The sequence below is a fragment of the Ovis aries genome, chromosome 6 (genome assembly GCF_016772045.2).
Source record: "Ovis aries strain OAR_USU_Benz2616 breed Rambouillet chromosome 6, ARS-UI_Ramb_v3.0, whole genome shotgun sequence".
Taxonomy (NCBI): Eukaryota; Metazoa; Chordata; class Mammalia; order Artiodactyla; family Bovidae; genus Ovis; species Ovis aries.
In genome coordinates, this window is record NC_056059.1 from 72,101,702 (window position 1) to 72,129,487 (window position 27,786).

General features: G+C 37.1%; 1 protein-coding gene across 3 annotated transcripts in view; it reads left to right on the forward strand.

Moving 5' to 3' along the window:
* Positions 1-27,786, forward strand: part of CEP135 (centrosomal protein 135) — a 74,635-nt gene that overhangs the window by 14,060 nt on the left and 32,789 nt on the right. The window contains exons 7-14 of one of the 3 annotated variants that reach the window (XM_027971007.3): positions 682-810; positions 2,908-3,123; positions 6,151-6,216; positions 8,624-8,762; positions 12,709-12,932; positions 18,270-18,422; positions 19,295-19,447; positions 24,289-24,366. In XM_027971007.3, the coding sequence (XP_027826808.1) occupies positions 682-810; positions 2,908-3,123; positions 6,151-6,216; positions 8,624-8,762; positions 12,709-12,932; positions 18,270-18,422; positions 19,295-19,447; positions 24,289-24,366 (1,158 nt within the window). The remainder of the gene's footprint in view (positions 1-681; positions 811-2,907; positions 3,124-6,150; positions 6,217-8,623; positions 8,763-12,708; positions 12,933-18,269; positions 18,423-19,294; positions 19,448-24,288; positions 24,367-27,786) is intronic. The other 2 variants (XM_060417123.1, XM_042251419.2) reach the window with 2 other exon arrangements.

The following is a 27,786-nucleotide window of genomic DNA, read 5'->3' on the forward strand; positions in this document are numbered from 1 at the left end:
AGTAAGGGATCATGTTTTGTTCATCTTTGTATATTTAGAACTATGCTCAATAATTGTTAAATTGAATAGTTGGTTTTTGTTTTCGATTTTTTTTTTTTTTGAAAAGAAAACCAAAGTTTGAAAGTGTGTGTGTTTTTCTAGATTCTTGCGTGGGAATTCATGGTTGGTAGTGATGTTTTTGATTGTATATCTGTTTTTTTCTACATAATAGATAGTAAAGCAAATTCATTCCGGCCTCATATCCTTTTTAATACTGAGTTTCAGTAGCAAATCACTTCCTTTTTGTTTTATATTCATTTGTTTATCTCCCATTTATTTCACCAGGCACTGAAGTAGTTCAGACTCAGTTCTAGGACTTAGTTTCTTTTTGTATAAACATTGCCTAATCGTAGAGGAGAGAAGAAACAAAACATAAAATTGGAAAGAATCGCTTCAATAAAAATACTTATGAAACCTGTGTTGATAATTCTTAGGTTGAGATTTTGTGTATATTTTTGCTTTGTGTAAATGGATCTCATAATACCATTTATGTGCCAGTAACATATATGAGTGTTAATCTTTTGTATACATCGTGGGCCATAAGAACAGTGGAAGTATATTCAAATAAACATTTGTCCAGTGTTAATCATTTCAGTTCAAGACCATATCTTTGCAAATGATAGCACAGCTTTATGCTTTCAGATTGAGCTTAGAGAGCGAGAGATAGAACGGCTGTCGACCGCACTGGATGGGGGCCGCTCCTCTGACATCCTTTCTCTGGAGACTAGAAATAAAGCCAACGAAAAGCTTATTGCTCATTTAAATATTCAGGTAATGACTTTTGTAATTATTTCACTGAGCATATAAAGTTGTAAGTGTTTTTAATGGTCTTTGGGTTTATAAAGGTGAAAGGGTTGTTTAGTTGGGTGTTATCTACAGCAGAAAAAATTTCATAGAGTCAGAGTATCCAAAATTGGGTACAGCGGTTGAAAAATCCTGTTTTTATATTTAATGAGGTGTAGGAATTGATATACCACAGTGTTACATGTTTAAAAGAAGAGAATAAACTATAGGTAAAAAGTAATCCTCAATTTGCTTTAAAAATTGCGTATATACATTCAGAGAGAGAAAACACTAGAAGAAACTATGCCAAAATACACTAAGAAAGGTTTATCTTTGTGTGGTGACATAGTCTTCTCTATGATTTTCTCAAAAATTTTCAAAATTTTTTCGAAATTTGTATTTCCTTTATAATATAAAAAATACTATTTTAAAAATAAATACAAAAATTAAACCTAGAGTTTCTATTTAACTCTGTAGTAGTTTGCCTTGCCATGCCTTTGACCTAAGAATGAAGGAGCAAGGGACTTCTGTGAAACATGACAAATGACCTTCAGAAAATTTTTTTTTAACCGAAGCATAGTTGAGTTACAGTGTGTGTTAGTTTCTGGTGTGCAGCAAAGTGATCCAGTAATCCATATTATATGTGTAATACTTTTCATATTCTTTTCCATTGTGTTTTTTTGTTTGCTTTTAACTGCACCGGGTCTTCTGTGCTGCACATGGGCTTTGGTTTCGACGGTCGGGGCTGCTCTCTAGTGGCAGCATGCAGGCTTCTTGTTGAGGTGGCTTCTCTTCTTGCCAAGCTTGAGCTCTAGGGCACATAGTCTTTAGTACTTGCAGCGGGTGGGCTCACTAGTTGCATTTTTCAGGCTTAGTTGCCCCGTGGCATGTGGGATCCTAGTTTCTGGATGAGGGGTTGAACTAGTGTCCCCTGCTTTGGCAAGTGGATTCTTAACTACTGGACCACTAGGAAAGTCCTTCCATTGTGTTTTATTGCATGTTATTGAATATAGTTCCCTGTGCTGTATGGTAGGACCTTGTTTATTTTATACACAATAGTTTGTATCTGCTAATCTCAAACTCCTAATTTATCCCTCCCCAATCCCCTCTCCCCTTTGGTACCCATAAGTTTGCTTTCTGTGTCTTTGAGTCTGTTTCTGTTTTGTAAAAAGCTCATTTGTATTTTTTTTATTCCACATATAAGTGCTATCATATGGTGTTTGTCTTCTTTCTGACTTCATTTAGTATGATAATCTCTAGGTCCACCCATGTGTCTATAAATGGCATTATTCCATTCTTTTTTATGGCTGAATATTCTATTGTACACACACACACACACACTACATCATCTTTATCCATTCATCTGTCATGGACATTAGGTTGTTTCCATATGATCTTTAGAAATTTAGATATCACTGCTGCCTGGACTGCAGCCAGAATAGATTAAGTCCCAAATATTAGCAAAGCTCTTGAGCAGTGCTGTTCAGTAGAAATAGGATATGAGCCACATATGTCATTTAAAAGTTCCTAGTAGTCTGATTAAAAAAAGTAAAAACAAAACAAGTGAAATTAATTTAATAATGTATCTACTTAAATATATCCAAAATGTTATCGTTTCAACATGTAGTCGATGTTGTCAAATATCATTGGCGTATTGTACTATTTTTTTGTTCTAAGTCTTTGGACTCCTCTTTGTATTTATAGCACACCTCTGGACTAGCCATATTTTAAGTGCTTAAGTGCTTAAGATGCTAGTGGCTACTGTATGGTACAGCACTCCAGACTAATATTATCATCATAATGGTAATCTTGTCATATATTTAGAACTCTATGTTGGGAAAAGGTTAACACAAATTTCTTACTTATCCTTTCCTTCCTTGCTTAAAAACTGAAGACATATATATATTTTTACTAAACCACGCATCAGCAGTTTTACAAATCAAGACAATATAAATTTGAAAATGTAAAATAGCGGGAGTTTTAACTTTCAGTATTTTAAAAAACACAGTATTTTGAAATATTTTGAAAGTTCAGTATTTGATAATTTTCCAATTTATTAACTTATGAATTACAAATTCAATTTAGGTTGACTTTCTTCAGCAAGCTAATAAAGACCTGGAAAAGCATATACAAGAGCTTATGGAAACCAAGGAAACAGTAACATCTGAAGTTGTTAATTTAAGTAACAAAAATGAAAAACTCTGCCAGGAATTAACTGAAATAGACCAGTTAGCGCAGCAGTTGGAAAGACATAAAGAAGAAGTGCTCAAGACTGCTGACAAAGAACTTGAGGAAGCAAAGGTACATCTAGGCTATGGGGGTGCTCGTTAATTCTCCTAGAGAGGAGTGAGCTTGAGTTCTTTTGATATCCTATCCAGGTCCTTTGGTTTGTTTTGTAATTCAAGTTTTTTTAAGTGTTATTTACATGCTCTAAATGTTTGCACTTTGTCCAGTTGTTCGCGTGTCTTTCTGAAGCACATCTATTCTTATGGCAGTTCTCCAGATTCCTTCCTCTTTTCATTCAAGATTTTCATCTGTCCTTTCTCTGCATTATGAGCAGGCTTCTGAAGTTTGTCCTTTAGCTCATTATATGCTCACGAACCCTTTAAAGGTATTTTTTGAAACTATGTATGTCCTTGCACATTTTTAAGTTGGAAGCTAACATTTTTCATCTTTAAATAGATGCAAAGGATGTAATTTCTAATCAGTTGTAAAGATTGATCTCTTAAAATAAAATTGTCATATTGTTCATATAAATATAGCCAGTAGAATCCATATGACCCTTCTTGAAATCCCCACAAAATTGTATCTAATAAGATACATACATATTTTTTATCTTATTGTAACATATTTTATGCTTGAATATCTTTTTATGATAACTATCAAATGTCTCTGCAATTTAAAACATACATGAATTGAAATTTTTTTAATTTAAAAATATCCTGTGACTATAACGTTCAGAATGTTAGCATTTTCCTGTAAAACGTGTTATTATAATTATTAGTAGTCAGTGGATCAAAGTGACAGATGTAGCACAAATGTCGGTAAATACTTATCAAATAAAAAAGTAAAATTGTACTGAAAATACATCTTTTAGAAAGATATAATGGAAGAAAATAGCATCTTAATTAAAGGCTTTGACCAGCCCCAACATTTCAGGTGTTGTCTGGTACTTCAGAAGTTTTTTATATGTAGAAATATAGTATGAAATTAGAAGCTTGCCTTTCTTTTGAAAAATGGGCAAAAGGCAATTGTGGAAGGGTAGGTGGGAAAGAAGAATTCACATAATACCTAGACCACAGGTTTTCAGGTAGATAATTTTTAAGAAGGATATTTGCAAATTAAGAATCCAGATATGGGTTTCATAAAACTGTATGTATATGATAGTTTTGCATAATATTGAATAATCTTTATATTATCCCAAGCATGAGTATAACCTATTAATAATTTTAAGATCACTACTTTACATCAACTAAATAAAATAAATTAATCTTATACAGTGTCATCTCCATTAATTAGTAGAATAGAAAGAAACTACCTCAACATAATAAAAGCCATATGTGAAAAGCCCACTGCTGCTGCTGCTAAGTCACTTCAGTCGTGTCCGACTTTGTGCGACCCCATAGACGGCAGCCCGCCAGGCTCCCCTATCCCTGGGATTCTCCAGGCAAGAATACTGGAGTGGGTTGCCATTTCCTTCTCCAATGCATGCAAGTGAAAAGTGAAAGTGAAGTCGCTCAGTCGTCCGACAACTAACATGATACCCAGTGATGAAAGACTGAAACCTTTTCCTCTAAGATTAGAAACAAGACTAGGATGTCCATTCTCCCTACTTCTGTTCAACATAGTACTGGAAGTCTTGGCCAGAGGAATTAGGCAAGAAAAAGAAGTAAAAGGCATTCAAATGGGAAATAAAGAAGTAAAGTTTTGTTTCCAGATGAGTTGATATGTGTAGAAAACCCTAAAGATGCCAATAAAAAAAAAAAAAACTAATAAATTCAGCAAACTTGCAGGATACAGAATCATTGCATAAGAATCTGGGTGCATTTCTATATTAAAATCCAAAAAGAAAATTAAGAAAATAATCCTGTTTACAATAGTGTCAAAAAGAATAAAGATCTCAGGGATAAACTTAACCAAGGAGGCAGAAGACTTGTATACCTGAAAACTATAAAACACTGCTGAAAGAATTTAGAGACAGAAATAAATGGAAAGATATCCTGTGTTCATGGATTGGAAGACTTTATTGTTTGAATGTCCCTACTACCCAAAACAATCTACAGATTCAGTGTGATCCCTCTCCAAATCCCAGTGATATTTTTTTTTTTTTTACAGAAATAGGAAAAAAAAAATCCTAAAATTCATATGGATCTCAAGGGACCCAGAATAGCCAAAACAATGAAAATGAAGAAAACATAATTAGTGCAATTTTTTAAAATTGTTTATTTTACCAGGTCTTAGTTGTGCCATGTGGGATCAAGTTCCCTGACCCAGGGATCAAACCTGGGCCCCCTGCATTGGGAGCATGGAGTCTTAGCCTTTGGGCCACCAGGGAAGTCTCAATTAGTGGTTTTAATTTTGCTTTTGTGACTTTTAGTTTCTTTGCAGTATTTCTGTTTCTCATTGCTTTCCTTTTCTACTTTCTTTTGCATATTCTGTCATGTGTGCACAACATACTGAACACAATTTCACATGTCACATTGGCAGTAGTGGAGAATGACAACTTGTCTCAGTAAAAGATTCCTGTTAGGTCATAATATTGTAATCCTGGCATTCAGCACTCTTAGTTGCCATTCAGAGGATCCAGGTGGATCGTCTCCTGGATGAGGGCATGGCAACCCTCTCCAGTATTCTTGCCTGGAGAATTCCATGGACAGAGGAGCGTGGTGGGCTACAGTCCATGGGGTAACCAAGAGTTGGACACAACTGAGCGACTAAGCACAGCACAGGTTGATAGTAGTGGGTGGTGAAAGAGCAAATAGGATAGGAAAGTCAGGAAATGACAGGGCCGTAAGAGGAATCCTGAAAATCAAGGCTCAGGAAAAGTTCTACAAGTATACAGACAGAAGAAGATTTTCAAGGGGCTCTCTTGTTGCACATGTCACAGATAGGTCCCTATAAGCATTCAGGATACCAGAAATTAAAGAGAAACCTAAACTTTGCCTCCTCTTCATTGAAACTGAGGCATAGAGCTGGCTAAAGCTTTAGCTCTCACTGATGACAGGGAACATAAATTACTCAAAAATGACTTGGCCTCATTTTCACTGTCACTTAGTGTTAAGTATTCTTGACTTTTAGGTATGTACCTAATAAGCTTTTTATTCCTAGAAAGAGATTAAAAAAAAACTTTCTGAAATGCGGAATCTTGAAGAAACGATGGGAAAACTTCAGCTGGTGAGTAGGTTTTGTATTGAATTGCCAGAATTTTCATTAAGGAAAATTTTATGTTTTATTTTACATTTTTTTTACTAATTATAATATACCTATCATAATATTTACTGTTTTAAGTGTACAGTCCAGCAGTTTTGGTATAGATACAAAGAAGTGCAGCCATCACTACTAATTCCAGAACATTTTAATCAGTCCAAAAAGAAACCTCATACCCATTAGCAGTCACTCCTCATTTTCCTCTGCTCCACCTCTGACAACCACTAATCTGCTTTCTGTCTCTGTCATCTACAATTTGCCTGTTCTAGATATTCTGTGTAAATGAAATTATACAATATGTAACCTTTTATGTGAGACTTCCACTTAACCCATTGTTTTCAAGGTTCATGGGTATCATAGCATGTGTCATTACTTCTTTTTTATGGCTAGTAATATCCCATTGTATTATATATATGGTTACATTTATATTTTATAATTCTTTTTTATATTTCTAGAAATTAAAAAAAATTTATTGTAATAGAATTGATTTACAATGTTGTGTTTCAGATGTATAGCAGAGTGAGTCAGTTATAACATACATATATCCACTCTTTTTTATAGATTCTTTTATATATGTAGGCCATTATAGAGTATTCAGCAGAGTTCCTTGTACTATACAGTAGGTCCTTATTAATTTTCTATTTTATTTATAGTAGTGTATATATGTCACTCCCAATCTCCCAATTTATCCCTCTCCCTGCCTACCCCCGGCTAACTGTTAGTTTGTTTGCTACAGCTATAACTGTATATCTGTTTTGTAGATAAATTCATTTGTACCCATTTTTTAGATTCCATATATAAGCAATACCATATGATATTTGTCTTTCTCTCACTTATTTCAGTCAGTATGTATATTTGTATATTTCTTTAATCTCATATATAATAGGTAGCAAGTTACACTCAGATTTGGAAAGCCTGTTAGGAATTTTATATTATTTAAAATGACTTCATGACTCATCAGTTTACTAATATTAAAACTAAAAACTGATAATTACTTGATAAAATGGTTGACCTTTATTTTTAAAAAACTCAATTTTCTTTTAATTATTTTGCTTGGCAGTACAAACCATCTTACTAGTCATATTGTTCATTCTGGTGGTCTTCAAATGAGAAAACTAGTAAGCATCCCAGCAAAAACCTGGATGTAGCCTAACCTAGATATATAGTCTAGAACCGGCAGAAAGAATGTCTTCCGTACAAGTAGAAATTCCTAGGTGGTCACCTGATAGATTATTGAGAATTTTTTAATAGCTTGTTAAGTTGGATGAGTCTCCATTAATATTGGAAACAAAGACTAGTACTAACTTCCAAGTTTTCTCATTAATTATACTCTTTACAGTCTAGTATTCTGGTGGCAGTCATGAGGCAAATTAAAAAGCGAAGCCTTTTGTGATACACTGGCTCACAGTAGGTGTTCAGATACTTAACTGGTTTTTGTATGTTCACTATGAACAGCGTATCACAATGACTTTCTATTTTATCCAACTACTTTATCAGGTAGTCCGTTCAGCTGAACACTGAATAATTAGCTAAACCTGCTAGATACTGTCCACTCTTGAGTTTCATAGATACATAAAATTGTCCCATGAAGTCATGAAATGTAAAGTAGATGTTTTGATGATGTTTTCACTATAGTGTAAGCTCCGTGAGGACAGGAATTTTTGCTGTTTGTTCACTGCTGTTTGTAATGCACACTGTTTGCAGTTGTATGTGATTTATAATATTGTCTCTGAACTGTGACCAAGTTTCAATATTGTTGCCTGACAGCAAGATGTAGTTACTTTCTGACCTTTCTTATTTTTTCCATTGGTATTACATTATATGTATTTTTAAGATAAATGCTGACAGTATTATTAGCTAACGGTTATTAAGTACTTGCCATGTGCTAGACACTGTACAGAGTGTTTCACATTCATAGAATCAGCCATAGATGAATCTATAGATGAATCATTCATAGATGAACCCTCAGTGTCCAGGTGCTGGTTTTATCCCCATTGTGCGGGTGAGACTGAGAATAACCCTGTACTTATGTATACCTGTGGTAGTCTCAGAGTACCGTCTTTACTTTTGCTTTTCTTTAAACATAAAAACAGTTAAAAATTTTTTATTGAACAAGTCGTATTCACTTTTTTGAAAGACAATGTGCTAAACAAATTAAAAGAAAATAAAATCCAATAATTCTACTACTTTAGAAAGGAACACTGTTGAGTTTGGGTTTTATGATGCTTTTAGCCTCAATTGAGAATTAACTTTAATTGAAATGATATATATTTGACTGACTAAAAGTGTGTGTATGTGAATTACTCTTAAATAAATGTGTTTTCATGTTTTGTAAAGTTGCTAGAAATCTTAATTTTAGTATTAAAATTTTCAGGAATTAAGCTTATGTCATAAAGAAAAGGAGAGACTGAGTGATGAACTCCTTATAAAATCAGACCTGGAAACTGTTGTTCATCAGCTTGAACAGGAAAAGCAAAGACTTAACAAAAAAATTGAAAGTTTTGCAGTTACAGGTAAAATATAAAATGTTAATAACTTAAAAAGTATGATTTCCTCTTAATGTTTTATTTTTAGTAGTAGATGATGTTTCTTTTTTATTTATTCATTCAATAAATATTTGTTGAGTGTTTGCTGTGTATCAGAAACCAGACTAGGCACTGAGATACAGTAGAAAATCTCTCTCCCTCAAGGACCTTACCTTTTATATTCTGACTAGTTGGTACAGGGAACCCCGATTGAATATTTTCCAGTGTAAATTTATCTTTCTTTGAGACACATGATAATAGAATCAAGACTATGAGGAACACCATTATGAAATAGTGGGAAATTGAAGTACAGAATCGTTTTAAGTAAATGCAGTTTTATCACCTTCAGGTACACACACACTCTTACACACTTGAAATAGGCTAACTTTCTGCCAGGTACCTTATCCTAAATGAATTGGTTTAAGGAACATGTAAGAATTCATTCATTCATTTGACAAATGTTTATGAGCCTGTAGTGCTGAGATACATAAGGTAAACAAGATACACAGGCCCACTGCTCTTGTGGAGGCTTTAATCTGGTTAGGGAGACAAACTGGTAGCACATAAGTGAAGAAATTAATTTCAGATGGTAAAGGCATTAAATAAAATGGGAGGGTATGCTACAGATCAGCTGATCAAAGGGCTTAGTGATGGAAACCAAGCCATATGGCAATCTGGGGCAATTTTCCAGGCAGAGGGGATGGCAAGTGCAGAATCCTGGTGCCATCAAACTCCATGTGTCTGAGGAAGTGAAGGAAAGCCAGTGTGCTATTTTAAGAAGATGCTGTATCCTAGGCTCTTTAGCATCTATGGGATTAACCTGTCTGACCCCTTCTCTGCTTAACCAGCTGTATGACTTGAGCGTGTTACTCAACGTTGCTTCAGTTTCCCTATCTGTGTGGTAAAGATGGCACCTAACCCAAAAAAGGTTGTTACGAGGATTAAATGAGTTCATATATTATTAAAGTGCTTAGGGGATGCTAGGAGGGGTTGGGGGCAGGAGGAGAGGGGACAGCAGAGGATGAGATGGCTGGATGGCATCACCAACTCAATGGACGTGAGTTTGAGTGAACTCCAGGAGTTGGCGATGGACAGGGAGGCCTGGCATGCTGCAATTCATGGGGTCGCAGAGTTGGACACGACTGAGCGACTGAAATGAACTGAACTGAACTGAGGCCTACATTAGAAGGTTTGCAATTTTACTTCCTTTCATGCTATCTCTATCCTGCCATTTCAGCATAATCTTTCATATACCTGAAACTCCCTTGCTTCTTTGTTTTGAATGCATCCTCCTACCCACAATCCAGCCATGGATCAAGTAAAACATTTACTCGTGAGCAGCTAAGCACTGCTTGCATGTGCCCCAGTTGAGTTCAGTTCAGTCACTCAGTCGTATCCGACTCTTTAAGACCCCATGGACTGCAGCACACCAGGCCTCCTTGTCCATCACCAACTCCTGGAGTTTACTCAAACTCAGTTCCATTGAGTCGGTGATGCCATCCAACCATTTCATCCTCTGTCGTCCCCTTCTTCTCCTGCCTTCAGTCTTTCCCAGTATCAGGGTCTTTTCCAGTTATTCAGCTCTGCACATCAGGTGGCCAAAGTAGGGGTTTCAGCTTCAGCATCAGTCATTCCAGTGAATAGTCAGGACTGATTTCCTTTAGGATGGACTGGTTGGATCTCCTGGCAGTCCAAGGGACTCTCAAGAGTCTTCTCCAACACCACAGTTCAAAAGCATCAATTCTTCGGCGCTCAGCCTTCTTCACAGTCCAACTCTCATACCCATACATGACCACTGGAAAAACCATAGCTTTGACTAGACGAACCTTTGTTGGCAAAGTAACGTCTCTGCTTTTTATTTTATTTTATTTTTTTAATTTTATTTTATTTTTTTTTTAGTTTTTATTTTTAAATTTTAAAATCTTTAATTCTTACATGCATTCCCAAACATGAACCCCCTCCCACCTCCCTCCCCATGTCTCTGCTTTTTAATATGCTATCTGCTAAGTCGCTTCAGTCGTGTCCAACTCTATGCGACCCCATAGACGGCAGCCCACCAGTCTCCTCTGTCCCTGGGATTCTCCAGGCAAGAATACTGGAGTGGGTTGCCATTTCCTTCTCCAATGTGTGAAAGTGAAAAGTGAAAGTAAAGTCACTCAGTTGTGCCCGACGCTTAGCGACCCCATGGACTACAGCCTACCAGGTTCCTCCGTCCATGGGATTTTCCAGGCAAGAGTACTCGAGTGGGTTGCCATTGCCTTCTCCGAATATGCTATCTAGGTTGGTCATAACTTTTCTTCCAAGGAGCAAGCGTGTGCCCCAGACAGTAGCAATAGCATTGGAAGTTACATGGTCCCGAACCACAGTGCCCCTTTCAGTGAGGTATGGAGATCTTACTCTATATTCCTTACTGTTTGATCTCCCACTCTGCAGGGAACATATAAACCCATTCTGAGTAGATGATCTTACCTCAGTTTTCCTAAAAGAACAAGCTGTCAGGGAGGCATTCCATGTTTCCTGTCCCCAGATCTTGAACCTGTCCACCCTTATCTTCCCTGTTAGAGCAGAGCCATTTGGCTTTTATGATAGGCCACTGCCTCCATCTGTTCTCTAGGCAAGAGATTCTCCAGGCAAGAATACTGGAGTGGGTTGCCGTTTCCTTCTCCGTTTAGCACCTCAGTCCACTCCAGTTTGCTTCTCTCCTCTGCTTCACCAATAAAGCTGCTCTTGTTAAGGTCACCTGTCACCTCCATTATGCTAAATACAGTGAATACTTCTCATTCATCAGTTTATTTGACTTACTGTTTAAGGCGTTTGCCCATTCCTTCAGCTCTCTTGCTTTCTTAACCTCTCTGGTCACTCCTTAGAATGAATTCTGCTATTCATCCTCTGGATTGTATTGCATGCTGTTCTTTTGTGACTCTTGTCCTGCTACAGTTAGAATAATTATTTGACCTTGGGCATGTTCTTCATACTTGTATTCTTATACAGTAAATGCTCAGTAATTATCTGTCAAATGAATGAAAGAAGATTGTAAGTGAATCGGAATATGTCTTGAAAATCACTTCATGCTTTTGAATTGTAAGGAACATCAGTTAAATTAGAGTGAGCTGTACAAAATTGCCAATATTAGGCAACTTTTGGCTTCCCAGGTGGTCCTACAGGTGAAGTACCTGCCTGCCAGTGCAGGAGACATGAAAGATGGGGGTTCCGTCCCTGGGTTGGTAAGATCCCCTGGAGGAGGGCATGGCTACCCACTCCGCTATTCTTGCCTGGAGAATCCCGTGGACAGAGGAGCCTGGTGGGCTACAGTCCATGGGGTTGCCAGGAGTCAGACACGACTGAAGCGACTTAGCATGCATGCACATGCACAGGCGACTTTTGACTCCTGAAAAGGTAATTTCTATGGTAAACGTGAATGATTCCGCTTGTTTGAGGAAAGACTAGTTGTTTGTGTATACTATGTTAAATTTAAGCTTAATGTTAAAGTCACACATATTATAACCAGTTTTAACAGGTAAATTTTCTTTTAGTGCATTTTCGGGTCACCAGAGAGTAAATGCCATGTGATAATTTATTGTTCACTGTGTAGTACTAAATAGTACTCAGACTGTATATGACAAAAGCAGCACTTGACTTACTGGATTTTATTTAAACTTTTAATACCATTTTTGGTTTTTTTTTTCCTCTTTCAGCATTTACCTCTTTGATATTTGGCAGTTGTAGGTGATATGCAAAACAGCTAATGATTTTTAGTAGCTTTCATTGTAAAAATTATTGATATAATTTATTTGGCTGATTGACATAATTTATTTGGCTAATCAACAAAAATGTTGATTAGTTTAATCAACTTATTAAGTAGAACTAAGTGGATAAGTGTCTCAATACTTTTATATGCAACATTGTTTTAAGATTTTATTACTGTAATTTGCAGAAAGAGAACTCACTGTGGAAGTTGAGAGGATGAGACTAGAACACGGAATAAAACGACGAGACAAGTCACCTTCTCGTTTAGATACATTTCTGAAAGGTATAGAAGATGAACGAGATTTTTATAAGAAAGAACTAGAAAAACTCCAACATATAATACAGCGAAGATCTTGCTCTAGAAGTCATTCTACATGTGAAAAAATGCCAGTATTTAAAACACTAGAAAAGGTAATATCTCTTTGTGAGTGTTTGATAAGGCAAGAAAGATCTTTATGAGCAAACTTTTGATTTATTATTGTAATAATGTAATGTTACTCTTACTTATTTTTAAGAAGTCTTTCTTAATTTTCATTTTTGTAGTCTTCTGTGACCTCTGTGACTAATGTGAACACTGCATTAATTAGGAAAACTACTTAAGAACAAAGTATAACGTACTGATTCCTGGAAATTAAGGGAGATTAAGTAGCTAATTATATATATGGGAAGAGTGCAGGGGCATCTGAGCTTCCAGAAACTGAATCCAGGAACTCCTGCTACTGGACACTTCCTCTCTTTCTAATCTTTACTTTTGGTATCAGCTGCATTTTCTCTCTCTGAGTAGAGTGGCTTTGTCTATATGGCAGGCTATGTGGCTTCATGCCATTCCCAGCCTTGAACCCGTCAGAAAGGCAGGCCATATTTTCCAGACCAGGCATCTTCCATGATAACTGTGCAACAGGAAAGGGTAAATGATGGCAGTGAGCACTGGACAGATCATCCCCTTTGTCCATCACAACCACATTTGCAACTTGATGGTCTAAAGATGTATTAAGCTAACGATGATGCATAAGAGAGTAAAGGAGAAGGCAATGGCACCCCACTCCAGTACTCTTGCCTGGAAAATCCCATGGACAGAGGAGCCTGGTGGGCTGCAGTCCATGGGGTCGCTAGGAGTCGGACACGACTGAGCAACTTCACTTTCACTTTCATGCATTGGAGAAGGAAATGGCAACCCACTCCAGTGTTCTTGCCTGGAGAATCCCAGGGACAGGGGAGCCTGGTGGGCTGCCATCTCTGGGGTTGCACAGAGTCGGACATGACTGAAGTGACTTAGCAGCATAAGAGAGTAAAAACATGTCCTCATTTTATGTCTTAATTATTTTCAACATTTTATGACTATCATTTGGGTTCTTTAGATTTTTCTTTCTTTTAAACGTTTGAATTAGAGTATTCCTGGAGGCTTCTATGAGCCTAACATTATCTATATACTGGATAAAATTAGAGAAGTTGGAAGTACAGTCATTAAAACTCAGGACATTTGATTTTAGACTTGGCTGCATTTCCCAACTCTGTCATCTTTTTCCTGAAGATCTTCTGCCTACTGCCAAGTGGTTTTGAGACATTTTCTGATTAGACTGCTTTTTAACCTCATTGGCTCGTGACTGAATTTGATTTAGAGTGTTAAACACTGTGCTTTGTTATCTGTTAAGAGCACAATGAATTGGTGGGAACATACAGTGTAAGTTAATTTATATATACTGAGTTTTTTTTCAAGCTCCATGTATACTTAGGAATCAAGACAAATAAATCACTGAATTGATCACCTTCATTGTGTAAAACAGTCTTCTTCAAAAATGTTGATTAGTTTAATCAACTTATTAAGTAGAACTAAGTGGATAAGTGTCTCAATACTTTTAAATATTGGATTTGTTTGCTTGGTTGAAAGATAAGTTGAGATACGGGTTAGGTACAGGTAAAATCAGGAGAGGCCTTACCCCCTTCATCTTATTTAGTTTCTTGAAAGTTCTAATGATACCTGACATAATTCATTTTGTAAAGTTTAGAAAGTTGGGACCTTGGTAGCATTTTAGAGTCCCAGTAGTAAATTTCAGGCGTTGTAGGGAATAATGGGTGATGTACATGAGTGAAATGGGTGGAGTAAATGGGTGTGAGTGCTGTGAACTAAAGAGTAAATTCCAGCCTAAAACTGGGTGTTTTAAACATGCTTAGAAACAGTCATTGGCAGACAGCATAAACCTCTCTCAAGCTAGATTTGGTACAGGCTGAGTTTTCAACCCCTGCTTTTTATAGCAAATTGTTGGGCAGAGTTTCCTGGGATTGCTGCAACTCAGAAAAAATATTGACATTTTTCATATCAGTGATTTTTGTCAACAAGATACCCAATGGTTCTGTGTTATCTGTGTAGGGACAGCACTGGTCTCTTTGACCTTATACTCACCAGACTTCCAGATGTGAGTTTTGAGTATAGTGTAATGGGAAATGCTTTGGAGTTGGAAACCTTATAGAAGCTTCAGCTCCACACACTGGCTTTATGACCTTAGACAAGTTACCTAACTCATGGAGCCCTGGCTTCCTCATTTGCAAAGTGAGGAATGTGTCTACAACCTCTAATGAAGATTACATGACATAATTATATATAAGGGTCCAACATAACACCTAGTTCCTAGTAAATGTTTTATTTCTTTATTATTTGCTGGTTCAAAGCACGTCTGCTGTTGCTATTGCTTCAGTTGTGTCCGACTCTGCGACCCCATAGACAGCAGCCCACCAGGCTCCTCTGTCCCTGGGATTCTCCAGGCAAGAACACTGGAGTGGGTTGCCATTTCCTTCTCCAAAGCACATCAGGGGTAGGTAGAAAGTTAGGTTTAATTCAGTAGATGTATACTGAGAGCATGCTATGAATGTGGCATCCAGGATACAAGATAAAGAAGACCTATTTCCTATTCTCTTTCTAGCATTGTGGGTATGTGTGCATGAGTTTGGGTGCGTGTGTGTCTGTGTTTAGGAAAAATGGAGTGATAAAAGGGAATTATTAACACAAATACATACATACAAGACATATTTAGTGAAGTGGGGAATTCATTCATTTTACTGAATTACATGCTAAGCTCCGAAGATGTGGTGAGAAGGACCTACTGTGTCTCTGAGGGCATTTTCATTTTAGTGGTGGTGGTGGTGGTTCAGTCCGTAAGTCACATCTGACTCTTTGTGACCCCATGGACTGTAGCACACCAGGCTTCCCTGTCCTTCACCATCTTCTTGAGCTTTCTCAAACTCATGTCCATTGAGTCAGTGATGCCATCCAACCATCTCGTCTTCTGTCATCCCCTTCTCCTCCTGCCTTCTGTCTTTCCTGGCATCAGGGTCTTTTCCAATGAGTTTGCTCTTCACACCAGGTGGCCAAAGTATTGGAGCTTCAGCTTTAGCATAAGTCCTTCCAGTGAATATTCAGGGTTGATTTCCGTTAGAATTGAGTGGTTGGATCTCCTTGCTGTCCAAGGGATTCTCAAGAGTCTTCTCCAGCATCACAATTCGAAAACATCAATTCCTGAGCTCTCAGCCTTCTTTATGGTTCAACTCTCACATCTGTACATGACTACTGGAAAACTAGCCTTGACTATACAGACCTTTGTCAGTGAAGTGATATCTCTCTTTTTAATACCCTGTCTAGGTTTGTCATAGCTTCTTCCAAGGAGCAAGCATCTTTTGATTTCATGGCTGCAGTCACCATCCACAGTGATTTTGGAGCCCAAGAAAATAAAATCTGTCACTCTTTCCACTTTCTCTGTACCTGTTTGCCATGGAGTGATGGGACCAGATGCCATGATCTTAGTTTATTGAATGTTGAGTTTTAAGCCAGCTTTTTCACTTTCTTGTTTCACCGTCATAAAGAGACTCTTTAGTTCCTCTTCACTCTCTGTCATTAGGTCAGTAACATCTGCATGTTTGAGATTGTTGATATTTCTCCTGGCAGTCTTGATTCCAGTTTGCGAGTCATCCATCCTGGCATTTTGCGTGATGTACTCTGCATATAAGTTAAATAAGCAGGGTGACAGTATACAAACTTGATGTACTCCTTTCCCAATTTTGAACCAATCCGTTGTTCCATGTCCGGTTCTAACTATTACTTCTTTACCTGCATACAGGTTTCTCAGGAGACAGGTAAGGTGCTCTGGAACTCCCATCTCTTTAAGAATTTTCCGCAGTTTGTTGTGCTCCATATGATCCATACAGTCAAAGGCTTTAGCATAGTTAGTGAAGCAGGTTTGTTTTTTTTTAGTTCTCTTGCTTTTCCTATGACCCAGTGAATGTTAGCAGTTTGATCTCTGGTTTTAGTGATAAAGACACATTAACACCCAGTTGTGTAAATAACTTTATAATCTCATTTATAGTAAGTGTTAATGAGGAAAGAATACGGGAAATATTCAGAATGCTATGAGAGTATATGGAGGGAGATCTAAATTATATTGGAGAATCTGGAAGGACTCGTTACAGAGAGTGGCATTTAAGCTGAGACCAAGACAATAATGAAAACAGACTGTCAAATCCTTATTCATTGAGCTCTTCTTTTCTAAAATCTAGGCATACCACCTCCTTTCTGTAAAAATATTTTTATTTAAATATGGTTAAGTTATAGGTTTTCTTTTATCATTATTTGTTAATTAAGTCCTCACCCTAATTGCTTTTAGCCTGTAATACAGATACGTTTTGTCCTTCAGGGTGTCCAGATAGCTATTCTCATTCATTTTCCCTTGACTTTTCTTGCTTAACCAAGAGGATAACTTATTTCCAAGTGGCAGGTGAAGGATACTTCATGGATATTTACCATTTGCCAAGTGTCTTTGGACATGGCGTGTGCATAGTAGATATTAACATAGATCAGGATGCTTACCAATGTAGCAGAATACCAGATTGTCACTATCTGGGGCTTCTGCATATAGTACTTGAACATTAGTATACCATAGACCCCAAGTATACATTTACCATATTTATTTTCTACAGTAGCTATGAAGTTAATGGGTTTTTTTTTTTAAGTTGTAATGGAATAATAGGCATAATCTTGTTTTAGGAATGTTGGAAGTACTTGCTTATTTAGTGAATATCCTAATGTACACCGTCTGGTAGAAATATTTATATTTATCTGATTGCAGAAAAATAGACCTCACATAGGTTTGGTGCTGGGACAGTTGGGGGATGGTATGCCTGAGAAATTGATCTTGGATTTAGTCTCAGAAAACACTGAGGAATGCACTAGGCTGTTAGAGTTACTTGTGCTGGGTGAGTGGAGAGGGTTATAAACTAGTGATTTCCAACTCCAAATGAATCAGAATCACCTGGAGGGCTTGAAAAACCAGTTACTGGGCCCTGTCCCCAAAGTTTCTGATTGGGTAGGTCTGGGATATACCTCAAAATTTGCATGCCTTGCACGTCCCCAGATACTGCATGCTTCCGATCTGGGGATTATACTTTAGTTACAACACCAGTATAAACAACTGGGGGAGAATGACAGTTGAAGCATCTGCTAGGATCTAACCAAGTAGGATCAGTGGCAGCTGGGTCTCTTGCCAGGAACTTGAAGGCCTGGAAATTTGCCCCAGTATTGCCAGCATTCTCTCTCCTGCTCTCCTTATAGATTAATAATTGTGTTCCTTAATTACATTAAAGGAAGTTGTGTTCTTTTTGTCTGTTCGCATCTTTCAGTCAGTCTCGTCATCAGCATCCTTGTGGCAACCATGTGGTGATAATTACAACAAATGATAACTTCTGTCTTGAATTATATTTCAGGGTGATTACGACTCGGATATCGATCTCATCACAAGAGAAAGAGATGAACTTCAGCGTATGCTAGAAAGATTTGAAAAGCACATGGTGGATATACAGTCCAATGTTAAATTATTGACAGCAGAAAGAGATAAACTAAGTGTCTTATATAATGAAGTAAGATATTGATTGTGTAACACCAGTTACCTATAATGGAACCAGTGTATATCCTTTATATTACTGTGGTGTATGGATCTTAGGGATATTCCTTCATAGTTAGTAGTTTCTACTATCATCCTGTTCCCAAAGCAGAGATTTCTATTTTTCTTTTTTTCCTCTTTTCTAGCCTATCTATGGGTCAGGTCACTTTGGGATAATTCCCTATTTCTCAAACTACTGAATGGGTCTCAGCCTGACTCTGAGTCAAGTGTTTCCTTGGGATTCAGTCATGTTGGGTTATGTGTATCTTATAGTGGGTAGCACTAACTAATTGGATACATTGGATATTAAGGACTTAGCTTTGAGGGATAGGGAGGGGAAATTCACTATAGGTTGGATCAGTTACAAGCCTCAGTTGTCAGAAGGCAAGGTGAATCTGAGCAAAGCATGGTGTTTATCACCAAAATTTGTTCTCATACCAATCTCCCATGAAATCCTATTGCTATTTTGAGAGGAAGAGAAAGATATATGAGTTAAAAGGCCAAGTTGAAGAAGCTTTTTTTACTTTTGGAGTTTTTTTGGGATTCTGCAGTACAAATTGATCTACTTTCTGGGCTTTTCCTGCAGTTGGCTTAGATTTCAGCTTTCTTGGGTCTGCTTACTTAATTAGTAGTTGTCCATCTGCTATTTGGCTTTCAAAATTTTATGGTTGGCACTTTTCTCCATCTTCTTGTCTTTTTGTTTTAATTATTACTATTATTACTTGAATCCATTTACTCTCATTTTGGTGGCATTTGGGAAGAGAGCAAAAGTAGCATATGTTTAGTTTTCCTTTTTTTAACTGGGAGCATATCCAGTGTTTTTTAATTTATATCTTTTACTACTTTAAGGCTCAGGAAGAATTATCTGCACTAAGACAAGACTCTACCCAAACTACAGTCTCACATAATACTGTTAGTCTTATAGAAAAGGAAAAAGAACTTGCATTATCTGACTTAAGAAGGATTATGGCAGAAAAGGAAGCTTTAAAAGACAAGTTAAAAGTAAGTAATTAGATTGACTTATTTTTAAAAGGTAATTTATTGAGAAAAAGGGAGGTCTTTTTTTATGTTTTCCTGTGATACGACTATTTTGAATCTAGATCAGGAGTTGGCAAACCATGGCCCATCAGCCAAATCCAGAACACTGTTTTTATATGGCCAATGTACTAAGAATGGTTTTTATATTTTAAAATCATTGAAAAAATCTAAAGAAGAACATTTCATGACACATGAAAATTGTGAAATTCAGATTTCATTGTTGATAATACTTACTAGTGTGAATACGCATTCATTTACGTCTTGCAGTGGCAGAGTTGAGTAATTGCAGTAAAAATGGTATGATCCACAAAGCCTAAAACATTTATTATCTGTTTCTTTATAGAAAATAACCAACTCTGATCTCAATAGGAATTCCCTCATATGGAGGAAGGTTATCTTTTTTCTTTTTCCTTAAAAAAAGCTTCATTGAGATATTCACATACCATAGAATTTACCCATTTAAAGTGTATAATTCATTAGTTTTTAGTATATCCACAGACTTGTTCAGCCATCCCCACAGTCACTTTTAGAGCATGTTCATTACCTCAAAAAGAAACTCTTGTGCTGGTTAGCAGTCACTCTTAACATCTCCCAGCCTCCTCAGGCCTAGACAACCACTACATTCTATCTCTAGATTTACCCACTCTGGACGTTTCATGTAAATTGAACCATTCAGTATGTGGTTTTTTTTTTGTTTTGTTTTTGTCTGGCTTCTCTAACTTAGCATAATGTTTTCAAGGTCCATGTGTTAAGTCATATGTATCAGTACTTTATTACTTCATATTATGGGGTAATATTCCATTGTATGGATAGACAACATTTTCTTTATCATTGGGGTGGTTTCTGCTCTTCGGCTGTTACGAATAATGGTGCTGTGAACATTTGTATACAACTTTTTGTGTGGGTATGTTTTCCTTTGTCTTAGATGTATACCTAGAGTTATACCGATAACTTTAATCATTTGAGCAACTGCCAAGCTATTTTTCCAAAGTGTTTGTGCTATTTTTAGTCCCACTGGCAGGGGTTAGAGTTCTAATTTCTCTGCATCCTTACCAGTATTTGTTACTATCTATCTTTTTTGTTATCATCATGCTGGTGAGTGTGAAGCAGTATCCTTTTTAATTTTGATTTGCATTTCCCCGATGACTAAAGTGCTTATTTTTATACGTTTATTTGGCCACTTGTATATCTTCTTTAGGGAAATGTCTGTTCAGATCCATTGCTCATTTTTTTTGAATTGGATTATCTTACTGAGTTGTAAGAATACTTTATATATTCTCAATACAATCCCCTTATCAGATATATGATTTGCAGATATTTTCCCTCCCTCATTCTGTGGGTAGTCTTCTCATTTTTTTAGTACCGTTATTTGAAGCACAGATATTTTAAAATTTTGATGAAGTCCAATTTAATTTTTTTCTTTTGTTTGTGCTTTTGGTGTCATATCTAGGGGCAGTATTTTATTTCATAAACTCTCCAAAATGTTAACATACATAAAGCACTTAACAGTGCTCAGTACATTAAAAGAACTCAATGTTAACTATTAGTGTTACTATTATGGAGTCCATAGTTTACTTCCAATAAATATTATTGATGTTTAGAAATTAGTACCTAAAGTTAAGAATAAGAACTTTTAAGTATTATAAAGGTGGTCTTTATGCCATAGATTTTCAGTTAAAGTTTTGCCCCAACAGAGTACTTTTCATTTGAATCTTCTGGAAAATTGCCTTCCAGAAAGTGCTTTTTTTATAAAAATAAGTGTCGCAGTTACCAAATGGAAAACTTCTGTGCAGTATGGCAACTTTTAGTACAAGCTACTGATTTATCCTTCATATCTGTTGAAATGACTAAGGAATGTAAAAGTAGGTTAAAAAAGTACAGTAGTACCAAAAACTCAGAAAAGGTGACACTCATTACCAGACTCTTTCTGGAGTACAGGAGGCAGGATTTATGAGTTTACAACAGATTTTTTATGTAAAAACTCAATTAATCCTCTCAGTCATTAAGTCTCCTCTACTAGTTTCCTGTTTTTTCACTGCCCAGGCATCATCACCGAGTCCTCTCTCCCTGAAAACTCCTATCTCTCATTTAATCACAGAATCCTACTGAGCTACCTTTAATAATACGTAACATGTGTTATGCCCTTTCCATGTGGGAAACTCCGTTCTCAGTGCGTTTTACAAGGGCTTTGTCAGTAAATCTTCACAGTTGCCTTTTCAGTAGGCAATGCTTACAGATGCAGTATCTGAGTTACAGTGAGTTTAAATAATTTGCTGAACCAACAGACACGTGAAAAGATGTTCAACATCGCTGATCATCAGAGAAATGAAACTCAAAACCACAATGAGGTATCACCTTTATACCTGTCAGAGTGGCTGTTGTCAAAAAGACCACAAAGAGCAAATGTTGACAGGGATGTAGAGAAAAGGGAATGCTTGTATACTGTTGATATTGTAAATTCATGTAGCTACTGTGGAAAACAGTTTGAAGATTCCTCAAAAACCTAAAAATAGATCTATAATAATATATGATCCAGCAATTCTACTCCTGGGTATATGCCTGAAGAAAATAAAAACAGTAATTTGAAAGATATATGTTCATAGCAGCATTATTTATAGTTCCCAAGATATGAAAGCAACTGAAGTGTCCATCAGTGAATGAATAAGGACGCTGTAGTATGTATATTCAATGGAGTACCACTTGGCCATAAAAAAGAACTAAATTTTGCCATTTGCAATAACATGGGTGGACTTGGAAGGCATTATGCTTAGTGAGATAAATCAGAGGAAAACAAATACTTTATGTTATCACTTACATGTGGAATCTAAAAAAAATGAAACAAGCTAGTCTGAAAGACTCAGACTCACAGATACAGAAAACAAACTAGTGGTTACTGGTGGGGAGGGGGTGGGGGGAGGGGGCAAGATGGGGTAGGGAATTAGATTTCCCTGGTTGTCCAGTGGTTAAGACTGCACTTTCAAAACAGTGGATGTGGATTTGATCCCTGGTCTGGGAACTAGGATTCTATATGCTGTGATGTGGGCAAATACAAAATTAAAGAAAAAAAAAAGAGGTACTAATGAGTTTGTATAAAATAAACAAGCTACAAGAATATATTGTACAGCACAGCAAATATAGCTGGTATTTTATAATCATAAATGGAGTAAATCTTTAAAAACTGTGAACTATTATGTTGTATACCTAAGACCTATGTAATATTGTGAATTAACTATACCTTAATTAAAAAAATAGTAATAATGATTTGCCCAAGATTACCCAGCTAATGAAGTCAGAAAGACTCTGGCTCCTGAGCTCACAATGGTTTCTCTTGCATCACTTTGCTTGTTTCTATTGCCCTGCTACCATCCTGTTCTGCCCATTATTCTCTCAGCTGCACTAGTGTACCAGTGGCCTCTTAAATCTGTATTTTACACTGAAGTCAGAGTCATTGTTCAAAGATATAAATCTGCGTACTTCACTTCCTGTTTTAAAATCCACTAACTGTTCTCAGGGACTTTTGTGATTGGCCCTTGCTACATCATGGTCAAGCTCAGCCCTCCCTACTCCCCAAACCCCTCATTTTCTCAACTCCAGGCTTAATGGACTTTCTCATGCCCCTGTCTTTAACATAGGCTATTGAAAACTCCTTTATCCCTTTTAGTCTCCTCACCTGGCTGATTTCTATTCATCCTTTAGAGCCAGGTTAGTCATTTCCTTGCATAGAAAGTGAACTCTGGTTCTCTGATTCCCTTCCAATATGTTGCCTTCAAGTTCCTTTTCCTAGCAAAATATTCATGAATTTTATTTTAATATCTTGTTTGAGGTTTATCTTTACTAGACTATAATGTCTATGACATCAGAGACTTTATCTGTTTTACTGTATCCCTCATACGTTACTTGGTGCTTGGTATATAACATGTACTCAGTACTGGCTGAATGATTTAGTAAATAAAAAAAGGCCTACAGCAGAGTGACTTTTTCAATGAAATATATAATCCAAACATCAGATGTCTTAACTTATTTTTAATAAATAGTAGTCAAAGTGTCAGTTGTGTTCAACTCTTTGTGACCCCATGGGCTGGAGCCCGCCAGCCTCCTCTGTCCATGTAATTCTCCTGGCAAAGATACTGGAGTGGATTGTCATTTCCTTCCCCAGGGGTCTTCCCGATCCAGGGATCTGGTTCTCTTGCATTGTAGGCAGATAGATTCTTTACCATTTGAGCCACAAGGGAAGCCCATTTTTAATGAATAACATGGATGGAAGTAAGAATTGGCGTGAAAAATTGTCTCAGAGCACCAGCATTATTATTTGTCCTGGACTTAGCATCAACAAGAGTCAGATAAGTTAATATAACCAAAACTAACAACACTGGTGTTTATATTATTGACCAGCTCACTCTTGAAACTTTGAACTCTTGCGTCACCCTCTAGTATTCTGTTTTTTGTGTCTTCCTGATCCCATCTGTTGTTCCTTTGTAGTCTGTTCCTCTTACGTCTCCTCTCACAAGGGCATACTTCTGGGCTTACTTAATCTGCTGGGTTTTTCCCTTTATGGTTGTGCTAATGGATTGATCCATATAAATCTTTATAAATGAACCCATATCAGTCTGTGTCTTCTGTCACGGTCACACATGGAGGTAGAGTGTAAAAGATGAAGAACTCTTGTTTTTGTTTTCAACCGAAAGCATCATTTTTGTAAAATTTCTAGTGATTTTCTTTCTAAAGCATTTCTGTGTTATAAAAAGACAAAATAGTGCTGTAGAATTGCATTGCTTATGAACATCTTCTATAAAATTCTCTTACAGCATCTCCAGGAAATGAGTATTTTTGGAAAATCAGAATTAGAGAAAACTATTGAGCATTTGACATGTGTTAATCACCAGGTAATTTGTCGAACTGGATTTGGGGTATATTTTATTGTATGAATGACTATTTCAATTTTATTTTAATGTACTGTATGTTTTTAAAATTACAAGATAATATTTTAGAGAAGCTGTGTACTGGTGACTGACTAGGAGTATGTACTCTGAAGATTGACTACATGGGTTCATATTGATACATCTCTGTCATCTGTTTTCTGTACGCAAATTTCTTAAACTTTTTATCTGTTAATTTCTTTGTAAGATAGAAATGGTACTCAAACTTATTTCTTAGAGTTTTTGTGAAAATTAAATGAATTAATACACATCAAAAACCTAGAATATTCACTGCCATATCATAAGCATTCATTAAGTGTTAGCTCTGATAGTTGTTTGCTCTTTTGTTTTTTTAAACAAATCATGTAGTATAGGCTTAGAGTAAAAGTGAAATTCTTTTTCATTCCTTATTGCTCTCACTAGAGATACGGTTTTTAACAAATTGTTAAGTGTTTTGATAGTTGTTTTTTTTTATTCTCACTGTGTTTTCTTTTGGCTAGTTTCCTTTTCCATGTCTTCACTGTTTTTATTTATCTACTAATTCTATCATCTGTTTCAATCAATCCTGGGCCAGTTGATTTTTTACCTCTTTCACTTAGGTTGTTATTTTCCTGCTTCTTTGCATTCCCAGTAATTTTAGATTGGATGTCAGACATTGTCTATTTTATTTTTTTGGTTGCTGGAGAGCTTATATTCCTAGAAACACTCTTGAAGTTTGTTCTATGATACGGTTAGGTCAGATGGAAGTAGCTCGATCCTTTTTGGTTTTGCTCTTAAGCTTAATTAGGTGGGACTAGAGGAGCATTTAGTTTTGGACTAATTTTGTTTTACTATTGAGGCCAAATCTTTTTGGGTATACTTGCTACCTGTTGCCCCATGAATTATGAGGTTTTCAAATGACTGATGGGAAAGAAACTATTCCTGACTTGGCACGAGCCCTCAGTGCAGTTCCCTCTAGTTCTTTGATGGCTCTTTCCCTGGCCTTGGGTAGCTTTTTGTGGGCTGCGCTTCTGCTCAGCTGAAGATTCAGGGGCACACTTTGTAGATCTCTGGAGCTCTAACCCTGTGCTCTTACTTCTCTAGTATCTGCCCTATAAATTCTAACTGCTCTGGCCTCCCTTGACTCTCAGTCCTGTAGTCTGAATTTAGGGGAACCACCAAGTCCAGCTGGGTTCCTTTTCCTGTGCCACAGCCTAGAAATTCTTCCATCAATAAGCTGGAACAGTGAGTGACAGGGCTCATCTCATTTATTTCATGTCTCTTCAGTTCAGTTCATTTCAGTTCAGTCGCTCAGTTGTGTCCAACTCTTTGCGACCTCATGAATTGCAGCATGCCAAGCCTCCCTGTCCATTACAAACTCCTGGAGTTCACCCAAACTCAGGTCCATCAAGTCGGTGATGCCATCCAGCCGTCTTCCTCTGTCGTCCCCTTCTCCTCCTGCCCCCAATCTCTCCCAGCTTCAGGGTCTTTTCCCAAGAGTCAAATCTTCCCATGAGGTGGCCAAAGTATTGGAGTTTCAGCCTCAGCATCAGTCCTTCCAATGAACACCCAGGACTGATCTCCTTTAGGATGGACTGGTTGGATCTCCTTGCAGTCCAAGGGACTCTCAAGAGTCTTCTCCAACACCACAGTTCAAAAGTGTCAATTCTTCGGCGCTCAGCTTTCTTTATAATCCAACTCTCACATCCATACATGACCACTGGAAAAACCATAGCCTTGACAAGACGGACCTTTGTTGGCAAAGTAATGTCTCTGCTTTTGAATATGCTGTCTAGGTTGGTCATAACTTACCTTCCAACGAGCAAGCGTCTTTTAATTTCATGGCTGCAGTCACCATCTGCAGTGATTTTGGGGCCCCCCAAAATAAAGTCTGACACAGTTTCCCTATCTATTTCTCATGAAGTGAGGGACCAGATGCAGTGATCTTCGTTTTCTGAAAGTTGAGCTTTAAGCCAACTTTTTCACTCTCCACTTTAACTTTCATCAAGAGGCTTTTGAGTTCCTCTTCACTTTCTGCCATAAAGGTGATGTCATCTGCATATCTGAGGTTATTGACATTTCTCCCGGCAATCTTGATTCCAGCTTGTGCTTCTTCCAGCCCAGCGTTTCTCATGATGTACTCTGCATATAAGTTAAATAAGCAGGGTGACAATATACAGCCTTGACGTACTCCTTTTCCTATTTGGAACCAGTCTGTTGTTCCATGTCCAGTTCTAACTGTTGCTTCCTGACCTGCATATAGGTTTCCCAAGAGGCAGGTCAGGCAATCTGGTATTCTCATCTCTTTCAGAATTTTCCAGAGTTTATTGTGATCCACACAGTCAAAGGCTTTGGCATAGTCAATAAAGCAGAAATAGATGTTTTTCTGGAACTCTCTTGCTTTTTTGATGATCCAGCAGAGGTTGGCAATTTGATTTCTGGTTCCTCTGCCTTTTCTAAAACCAGCTTGAACATCTGGAAGTTCACGGTTCACGTATTCATGTCTCTTAAGGGTCAATATACATCATTGCCTGATGCCCAGTGTCTTTTAAAACCATTGTTCCATCTATTTTGCCTAAATTTTTAGTTATTAAGGGTGCCTATCACTCTAGCCTGCCCAGAATCTGAAAGCATGACTTAATAAACTGGAAAATATATCTGAAGTACTAGAAGTCATTGAAAAGAGAGTTCAGTTCAGTTCAGTTGCTCAGTCATGTCCGACTCTTTGCAACCCCATGAGTCGCAGCACGCCAGGCCTCCCTGTCCATCACCAGCTCCCAGAGTTCACTCAGATTCACGTCCATCGAGTCAGTGATGCCATCCAGCCATCTCATCCTCTGTTGTCCCCTTCTCCTCCTGCCCTCAATCCCTCAGCATCAGAGTCTTTTCCAATGAGTCAAGTCTTCGCATGAGGTGGCCAAAGTGAAAAGATAGTAAGTAGGAGATAGAAAATATAAAATAAGTTTAAAGCCTTAAAGAATAAAGTGAGTGTCCAACATTTATTTAGTCAGAATTCTAGGAGATTATAATAGAATATATTCTATGGGAGAGGCTGTATTTCATGACATAATAACTGATACTTTTCTAGGTATTATGGGGAATACAGAAATCCTCTGATTCAGAATGCACAGTGAATTACAGTAGCATGACAAATCGATATAGATGAAAAGAAAATCCATACCATTTTTATAGCAAGAAATAATACAAGATGCCTGTGTATAATTTTGAAGGATCTTAATAGAAAACATTTTATAACGTTATTAAGACATTAAGGAAGATCTAAATAAATGGAGTGCTGTATCAGGTTTATTAAAAAGGTGACAGTTTATTAAAAAGGTAACAGATACCATGTTTGTAAAAAAAAAAGTAAATCCTCCCCAAATTCATCTGTAGAGTTGATGTAGTTTC